Source organism: Hydra vulgaris, chromosome 07 (genome assembly GCF_038396675.1).
Source record: "Hydra vulgaris chromosome 07, alternate assembly HydraT2T_AEP".
NCBI classification, from domain to species: Eukaryota; Metazoa; Cnidaria; class Hydrozoa; order Anthoathecata; family Hydridae; genus Hydra; species Hydra vulgaris.
The window spans coordinates 19,895,001-19,905,000 of NC_088926.1; the positions used below are offsets into that span (position 1 = coordinate 19,895,001).

Genomic DNA, 10,000 nt, shown 5'->3' on the forward strand with positions numbered 1-10,000 from the left:
AGTTATAGGTATTAAAATCTGCTGGATAATAACTTGGTTATTATCCAGCAGATTTTAACATCAATCGATCATCTATTCAAAGAGAAAGGATGAAATGTAGACAAAGAATTGCAGAGAACTTGATAGCAGAATTCAAGCCAACAGTTTCGTTAACAATACACTGGGATGGGAAATTACTGGAAGATATCAATAGCACAAAAATCGTGGAACAGCTCTAAATCTTTGTGTCTGGACTAGGAATTGACCAACTTCTTTGTTTACCAAAGCTGCCATCTGGAACTGGAGAAGCTGCAGCAGCAGCTGTTTATGATGCAACTCTAGCATGGGGCATAGCTGATAAAGTCAAGTGCATGTGCTTTAACACTACTTCCGTAAATAGTGGTCCAATAATAATGCTTGCATCCCGCTGAAGCAGAAGCTTGACAAAGATTTGCTCTAGTTTACTTATCGTCATCAACATTTTAGAAATAATCAAGAGGCAACAGTTACTCTTTCTCTTGACCCTTCAAAAGGTCCAGACACCACAATTTTTAAAAGGTTGAAAAGTCATTGGGAATTTATTGACCAGTCAAAATTTCAGATATCAAGTTCGACACCATACACAGTGCAATTAAAATTATTGCATTTGCTGATAACCAACTGCAACAGCATCAGCCTCATGATGATTATTGTAACTATTAGAGCTAACAACAATGTTTCTGGAAGGCATTCCATATTGAGAATACTCATTCAAAGCTCTCGCAAGACTGCATCGAGCCAAAGCTATTTATTCATTGAAAATATGGATGCTGAAAGCCAATTCAAGATGACAAAGAAAAAAGAGAAGGGAAGACATGTGTCTTTAGAAAACTAAAGAATTTTTTTTAATGAAAAAGTACCACTCTAAAATATATATATAAATATATATACTTTTATTTCTGGTTATAGTTAGTATGTGTTATTTTGGATATAGCACATAACCTTTTTGTTTTGTTAAGCACTCTCCATGGAATGTGTCATTGTTATTTGGGTAATGTTGGCCCATTAATTTGTACTTTGAACACTTTGTTATGACACAGCAAACTTTTTAAATTGCTTTAAATCAGTTTTCTTGTTTTACTGCTATCAACTCCATTTACTCCGGTCTTGGTAGGAGTAAATGAGGTGAATCGCCTGTCTTAAACGCACATGGCGGGCAACATGGGTAATAAACATTTATGTAAGCTTTTTAAAATTTGATAAAATAGCTCATGAACAAAATAAAATATATAACATTTTAGTAATAGTTTTTTTTTTTTATTCAAGTTGTTCATAATATTTACTAGAAAAATTGTTAAAAAAAACGTTGCATTTGAACAGACTTTTTTAACTCTATTTTAATATAAATTTAGATTGCTTTTTTTTTTTAAAAACGATTTATTACTTTATAAATATTATTCCGTGTCACGTTTCATCTTATTTTTATGTCTTAAAAGTTTTTTTGTTACTCTTCTTTTTGAAACAATTTTTACAAATTTGAAAAGTTTAAAAATCACACTGAAATTACTCTTAATTGTATTAGTAATTAAAACTTGAGTAAATGAGTTTGAGATTTTTAAAACTGTTTTTGTGTCAAATTTAAATGAAATTTGTTTTTTAAATTTGAACATAATTGTTCAAACTTAAACGAACAAACTTTAGTTAGTGTGAGTGCGTGCGTACGTGTGTGTGCGTGTGTGCGTGCGCATGTGTGTAATTATGTATATTATATATAACTTAACTATATTCAAATTTGTATATGTAATAAAACTTCATTTTAATTTAGAATTTACATAACTAAACTATGTACTAACTTTTGCAATAAAGTATTTTTCCAAGAGCTCTAAACAAAAACAATGAGGAATCTTTACAATTGATTAAGGTGCCATCTTTATTTTTATGCTTTCTTCCTTTTGAATTCTTTTTTTCTATATTCTTAGATTTAGGCAGAAAACCTAAAAAGAATAAAACAAGATAATAATGTCTAAAATAAGAATAAAAAATTAAACCTAGTATAATATTAATATAACTAATTTAACAATTTAATAACAGTCAAACAATTACAGTTTGTGCATAAAAACTGCAATGAATTGATGCATGAACGTATATCACCATTGCTTGCTGTTGCCAACATTGAGTAAGTATCTTTTGATGGAATTGTTATGTTTGATGAAGACTAAAAAATTATATTTATTGATAAAATTATTTTTTTAATTAAACTAATTATAATTTATTAGTTAATAATTAAAAGTTTTTGTTATTACCATTTCTTTTTCAATTATACTATTCATAGTTTTTGTTAGAGCGGTCATTGAAACAGAATTGAAACTAAAAATTTGAAAAACTAATAATTGAAATGGAATAAAAACTAAAATATAAAAAAACTAATAACTTAAAATTAAACTAAAGTAAAAACTTTAAACAAACATAAAACAGGAAGAAAAAAAAACAGTAAAAATAATAAAATAAAAAAACACAACCTTATTACTTTTATGTTAAGCATAATTTGAATATGCTTAGGAAGTACTAAATGCACAGACTCTGAATTGTGACCATCCGACATAATAATAATAATTGGAGATCGCCCAGCTGCCAAATACTCACTATACAAAAATATTTTATGTTTATTTATATATATATATATATATATATATATATATATATATATATATATATATATATATATATATATATATATATATATATATATATATATATATATATATATATATATATTTATATAATAATATATACTAGCCCAACCCATTTTGACCCTCATGAACAAATTTTAATTCGCAGAATGTAAAAAATTTCATTAAGAAAATAATACCTTGGGAATAAAATATTTTAAGGTATTATTCCCTTAATGAAATTTTTTTATTTTTCATTTTGGATGACTATTTATACTCGCGCCACTCATTTAAAGTTTACCATTTTTTGAATTTTAAGGGCATTTTAAAACAATCGGCGTGAATAGAATTTTACAAATTATTAACTATTTAATAACATCATTACAAATTATGGAAGGTCTGTTATCTATACCAATTGTATGCATTTTTATTACTATTATTTTTGTTAACTGGTGGTATTTTAAAAACACACAAACTCGTTATAAAATTTAAAAAATGTGGTTTTTAAATACAATAGTGTTGAGGCCCAATACACAGGAATTAGAAGTTTGTTAGATGCTTTTGATCTCATACAGTTCACCCACTTCAAGTCCTGGCTATTTAAAAGGGTTTTGAACAAGAATAGCTAAGTTTCCTGGCCAACCATTATTCTTATTACCCTCCTGCCATCATGTCATAGAGCTTCATATAGCCGTAGCCATAAATAAAACTGTTAAGCCGGAGAATAAACTATTTACATCATAAAAGGTTAAAAATAGTAAGATAAAGATAAAACTAATTCACTTTAAAACTTTTCCAAAACAAAATGTATGTTTCTAATTTTAAAATTATTTAAATTTAGACTTTCGAGAAGTGCAGAGATTATTGGAATACTGGCAGAAAAACATCAGCCTATTAGGTGAAAATTAACAAATATGGAGCTGTTTCATACGCCTTGAATTTCATTAAAGTTAAGTTGCATTACTCTAAAATCAGGCAGGTTTTTATTCTGTGTAATAAAATACTCAAAGAGATCAATAGAATAGCTGACTACATTTCTCTCTAAAAACAATGGTTTGCAAAATGGTTTAAAATCAGATCTAGAATACGAATAAACTAACTCTAAACCAATTTTTTTTCTAATGACAGACTTTTCTTAAAATCAGTCGAAATATAATAAAAATGAAATCAATAGAAATCTTTGATTTTACTTTGATTTTATCTTGTCAAAATTAAATGTTTCAGGCAGTGTCATTTTAAACCTTATTTTATCTACGTTGCATTATTTTTAATTTACACTTTTACGATCAACAAGACTAGTGGCAGATGTATATTAAGCCTGTTGCAGTGTTGAAATTCAAATCATGGTAAAACCATAGAAGTGCTTGGCGGTGGCGTTAGCATCTTTTGACTGAGATCACAATATAAAAAGTACTTTATTCAAAAACAAAGGGAGGTCTGAAAAGATGTAAAAATGGATAGAATAAAAGCTGAAATCCTTCTGAAAGTAGTTTTTGTTTATAAAGACCAGCCACTAGGTCTTGAGTTGTATATTTCACCAGACTACTGGGTAATTTTTGATATTCTAGATCATACTTTGAAAAAATGCTTACGGATGAGACTCCCTCAGACTTTTTAGATACAATGAATTCCAAAACTATTTAAAACCTTTTAAAGTTGCTAACAACTCATCAGTACTCAAAGCAAATTCATAAATCTATTGACCATAATTTAACAATTTCATTTCTTAAAACAAGAAATATATTTCTTGTTTCTTAAAATAGATTGCAGGGTAGGATATTTATTTCTTAAAACAAGAAACGTATTTCTTGTTTTAAGAAGAATATTTTGTATTCAATTTTGCTGTGCTTACAGTAAAGTTTTTCAAGATAATGTAGAGCGTGCGATGAGCTTGGAAATAATAGAGCGTGCGATGAGCTTGGAAAAGCTTCAGAAGCTACTTTTAGCAAATTGTAAAAAACCATTAAAAGAGAAGAATAGTGGATTCAAAGACTAGCTAAGGCAACTGCTTTATCGCTTTCTCATTATTGAATTGTTCTAATAAATTGAATTTTGATCCGATACCTAACTGCAAACTCTGAACCTTAAAAGTACATTTAAAAATTATTTTTTTACATATTTTCTTGAGTTATTTGTCTTAAGCTGAAAGTTTATATGTATATAAATATTTATTGTACATTTGTAGCTTTTAAATGCTGAATTCTGAAGCAAATTTGCTTCAGAAACAAGAGATCTGAGGCAGTGACGGATCCAGCATGTTGAGTTGTTTTAGATAGCTAACATGGAGCAAAATCTAAACATTTGTATGTTTATACTTATGTCAAATAATGTTGCTTTTTAAAAAGTTGCAATGATTGGAGGCTGGGAACAAATAACCCCTCTTGCCTCAAACGTGAGAGCAACAAGCCAATGAAACAATTTTTTTGCTCTTCTTAACTAAATTTATATTCATTGATAAATTTTAAGTTTTACAATCTCTAAACGTTCAAAAGTTATGAGGATATAAAATTTGTAACCCCCTCAAAATGAGAGGGTTTAAACTATATATGGTTATAATTTATGAACGCTGAGAGAATAACACTACGAAACTTAAAATTTATTGATGAATATAAACTTAGTTAAGAATAGCAAAATGTTTGGAGTTTGCGCCATGTCTGTAATCTCAAACACTAAAAAATGCTGAATCCTTCACTGATCTGTGGTTTGATGCCTACTCTAGGCTTTTTTTGACATGAAGCAAGCTTAAACTTCCAAGTTAAATGCTCTTCTGTGGTGGTCTGTGATGCGACCATTAAGTCTTCTTGGAGCACCTAAAATAACCACATAAAGAATGTGTATATATATTTTTGAATGACATTGATACGTTTTGATCTAGTTTAGTTGACAACAAAAGATCAAAAGTCCTTTACCCAATCTTTTAAGAAAACCATTTTGAATTTGAATTTGTTTGATTCAAGGCTCCAGTAGCAGTATTTAAAAAAAAAAAATACCATTTGATACCAAAATGAAGTAAAAATCATAAAGTTTGTTGTATGACTGGAAAACAGCTCAAAGATCAACAAAAAATCAACAAAAAATCACAAAACAACCTATTGTAATCAGTGAAAGATAGGTACAACATATTTCTTAAACTAATAAGCACTGTTTTTTTGGTACAGGAACACATAAAGAAAATATTGTTGAACAAATTAACTGGATTTGACATCAGAATCTTTTCGCGCCAATGCTTGGAAATTGCTCTAAATTTAGTCAAAAATCATAAAAAGCGTAACTTCAAACAATCAGCACAAATACTTCTATCTAGAAAAAATACAAAATACAAAAAAGTTTTTATGTAAATATGTAAAACTTCTACGCCACTGATTAGTTTTTCCGCATAAAAATTGGTTGTAGAAAAAAAAAAAGGGATTGCCTAATATATACATACAACTTTAAGAGCACACTTAAATTGGTAATTTGACGATATTTTGAAATTCTGCAAAACCATAATTATTTTAGCTTTTTTGCAATAAAATTTGAGTAATCTTTATATGAGCTAACTAGTCGGAAAAAGAAAAAAAAAAGTAAATTAAAAAAAACTTAAATAAAAATTAAAAAAGTTAAAACAACCGTAAAATGTTGTGGAATTTCTCTGGTTTGTGTAAAGCAAAGTTGGGTAAATCCTAAATAATAAATTTTTTATTTTCAATTGAATTTTTTTTTTGATTTTTAATCTTAAATTTTATTTAAAATATTTGAAAAATTTACTTCAATCAACACAACTTTTCTCTGTAAGTTTTCATTTTTACTATCACCAAATATAGCGACTTGATTGTATCTATTTGCTCGAAGTAAAAAATCTGTAAATTGCTGACTTTGCGAATCTTGGCTCACAAGAAACTCGCGCCAATTAGATAAAGATCGCTCTAAAGTAAAAAGATTTGATGAAAATTTTACCAAAAAATAAATTTTTTAATTAAATACTACACAGTGGACCCAGAGGTGGAAGTAGAATGAAAATTTGAAAAAAAATCTTTAAAAAACCTATATTTTAAAAGCTATAATTTTTTGATAAATAAAAATTATGTTTCTAGTTATTTTATAAATGAATCTAACTTAGATGTTATCAAATTCCAATAATTTGAATCCACCATTGAAAGGATGAAGAAATTTGCTGATTATGAAGAAATTTGCTGAAAATAAATTTACTAGTGTTTACAGAGTAATGAAATCTCTGTAAGATCTTACTCTTCTAACTACAAAGGGCAGCCATCATCATTAGACCACTTGAATTTGAAAATGAAACTCAATGACTTTTCCATCAACTTTTTAACTCTTCATAAACTTTTATAATAAATCACTAGAGTAAAACATTCAGTACTTGCCATATGCTAAGCTGTTACCACTAAATAAAATGCAGACCAAAAACTAATTCATAAAAAGTTCTAAAACTATGACTGAACATCTTCGTTCTTAACCGTATTATTTGGGGATAGACATGCTGCACTTTGCACTAACATATACTTCAGAACACTTCTCTCTTGCAGTTTTTCAACAATTTTTAAACCAGAAAAGTAATGCAATTGTCTTTAAATTGGTGTTTTATGGTTTCTGTCACGTCTTTAGAGCATAAAATAAACTTGGCTGCTGTTCCAAGGTGTATTTGATTAGCTGGCAATTGATTTTACTTTTTTGACACATCAAGCTTGATAAGTTGATATGTAGTGGTTGCAGCATTCAATTTATCTTCTTTTATAAAGATGGGCAATAGTTTTTAAAGCATCCATTCGAATTTATAATTGAGGAAAAGAACCATTGGATAATCACTTTGGAGTGCCACTTACTATTGAAAATGCAATTTTTCTTAGACATTTTTATATTAATAATTCATAGTTTACTCTAAATAATAAATTTAATATATTTATACAAAACTTTTTTAAACTATAAAGGATTAAAATTCATAACCACACAAGTCATTACCTTTACTTTTTCTAAAACTATTGACATTCACTTATTGCAACTGACATGTTCTTATGAAAGTTTTTCAATGTGTTTTTATTACAATTTGTTTTATTTTATTCCAAACATTCATATCAAAATGAGGTTTTAAACTATGGGTTTATAGTCGGCAGAAAGCATTTCAAGTTAACTGGTTGAAAGAGAGAGCAAAAAGTATTTCTAATTAATCAGTTAACTTGGTGTATCGCAGTTAACTTGGTTTAACTAAGTTAACTGTGATACACCAAGGAAATTGCTAGTGCAGCTCTAAGCAACTAAGATAACCAGTATTTCTGTCAACTAAGAAAAAAAGCATTCCCGACTTTATAGATTTTATTTGGACATAGATAAGAGATATCACAAGATGAAAAAAAATATATAAACAGTTTCACTCAAATAGACTTACAATACACTGAACCTTTGTTTCAGCTATTTAATAATCATTCAAGTATCATATTGTTAATATCTGTTATTTACCTTAGTAACATACAGATATCAATATAATTTTTAAAAGGGTTAACCTTGATATTCATTTGTGGTAGGATTAATCCATTCTTTTACAACAAATTTCATTTGGTTTGCTAAAACATTTATTGTAGCTGTTTTCCCAGAACCAGATGGACCTGTTAATAACAAAATTCCTGCTCCACCCTAATATTTGTAAAATCTAATACAGTTAATATTAGTTATAATTAATAAAATACAATTAAATATTAGCTACGATAGACAAAACAATTTTTTAATGATCATGAATCTATGATACAAAGCAGAGATAAAATATTCAAAAACAAAACATATACACAAAACAAACATACTTTTGTTTGATCACTATTAAAATGACTCTTCAACCATTGTTCAACTTCTATTACTTTTTTTCTATTAACTGAAAGATCACTCTGTAGAGAATATTATATATATATATATATATATATATATATATATATATATATATATATATATATATATATATATATATATATATATATATATATATATATATATATATATATATATATATATATGTATATATATTTATATGTATATTTATATGTATATGTATATATGCATAAATACAATGTTGAACAGACATGATTGCATTATGGCACCAGACAACAAATTTTTTTGAAGGGTGACTAAATAAAATTACTTTGATGCAGTTGAGCCGCCTGAATGACTTATTTACATTGTATTACTTTTGTTTAATTTTTAAATAAATTACTAATTTAATTTTAAAAAATAATTAGATTACTAATAAAAAATAGTAAATTAATAATTTAAATGCTAAAGTATCATTGTTTAAACTAGGGTTGAGCTTTTACCAGGTTTTAAATTTACCAGTAAATTGGTAAAAATAAAAGAATTTAGCGGTAAATGGTAAAAAAAATGGTAATTTAAAAAAAATTAAAATTTCTTATGAAATAACATGCTTTTTTGACTCCTTAACATAATTTAGACATAGCTATGAATAAAACACAAAAACTGCAACTTTTAGGATTTATTTTTCAACAAAAAATGGGCTTTAAGGAAGCACAAAGTGTCAAGTAGGTCATCACTCATTCTGGATCGAATTTTTGTGACAAATAGTCCAGCAGCAGAAAATGCTCTCTCCGATTCAACACTTGTGGGAGGGATAGTTTCCAGAGCATTGAATAACAGCTCAAGACTCGCAGTTCTTTTGCTGGTGGCTTCAAAGACCATCATTTCTTTTGGAATGGTCCTTAACTCATCATTTGAGTTTTTCTCTGCTTTTTGGCGGAATGTTCGATGGCCTCTTCCAACTCTTCCTGGAGAGAAAGTTGTTCTTCAGCTTCTTTTCATCCTTTGCCTCTCTCTACTTGATCCATGATTTCAATGCCTTTTGTGGGGAAAAGCCTTGAAAGCAACGACTTTGCAGTTTTCTGAAGAACAGCCTTAGTAGGCATGTTGAAAATTTCATGCTCTTCAATTTTGTGAAGGCAGTCTGAGTTGGACAAATATTTGTACAGACTGACCAAGTGGCTTTGTCTTCTCTCTGTAAATCGCTTTAAGATAGCATCTTTCATTCTGATGCAAAGGCTGGATTTTTTCTGATTCAATTCATTGATCAGAAACTTGAATATTCCCTCTGCTGTCAACAGGGTGGCATTTTTCCTGCAAAGAGCTTCAGCTGCCAATTTGACTGGTTCAAGGGCATCAACAATGTCGGTCAAGACGTCCAACTCTTGCTCTGTGCAAATGAGACTTGTAGAAATGTCTGCAAGAACGACTTCAATTTGTTCATTGATTTTTAGAAACTGTTAAATCATTGCCAAGAGGCTGTTCCATCTTGTTCGACAGTCCAAAATGAGAGCAACTTCTCGGCCGTGGTGTTTTTTAACTTCTTCTTGGAGCACATCATTTTTGACTGGAGATTTCCT

At 28.4% G+C, this 10,000-nt stretch overlaps 1 protein-coding gene across 1 annotated transcript in view; it reads right to left on the reverse strand.

The window, feature by feature from the left end:
- LOC100203270 (cell cycle checkpoint protein RAD17) overlaps nt 1–10,000 on the reverse strand; it is a 29,292-nt gene that overhangs the window by 12,212 nt on the left and 7,080 nt on the right. Inside the window, exons 4-11 of the mRNA XM_065801310.1 lie at nt 8,420–8,500; nt 8,126–8,255; nt 6,375–6,532; nt 6,237–6,289; nt 2,478–2,600; nt 2,262–2,325; nt 2,062–2,173; nt 1,812–1,952 (exon numbers count right to left, since the gene is read on the reverse strand). Of these exons, the coding sequence (XP_065657382.1) occupies nt 1,812–1,952; nt 2,062–2,173; nt 2,262–2,325; nt 2,478–2,600; nt 6,237–6,289; nt 6,375–6,532; nt 8,126–8,255; nt 8,420–8,500 (862 nt within the window). The remainder of the gene's footprint in view (nt 1–1,811; nt 1,953–2,061; nt 2,174–2,261; nt 2,326–2,477; nt 2,601–6,236; nt 6,290–6,374; nt 6,533–8,125; nt 8,256–8,419; nt 8,501–10,000) is intronic.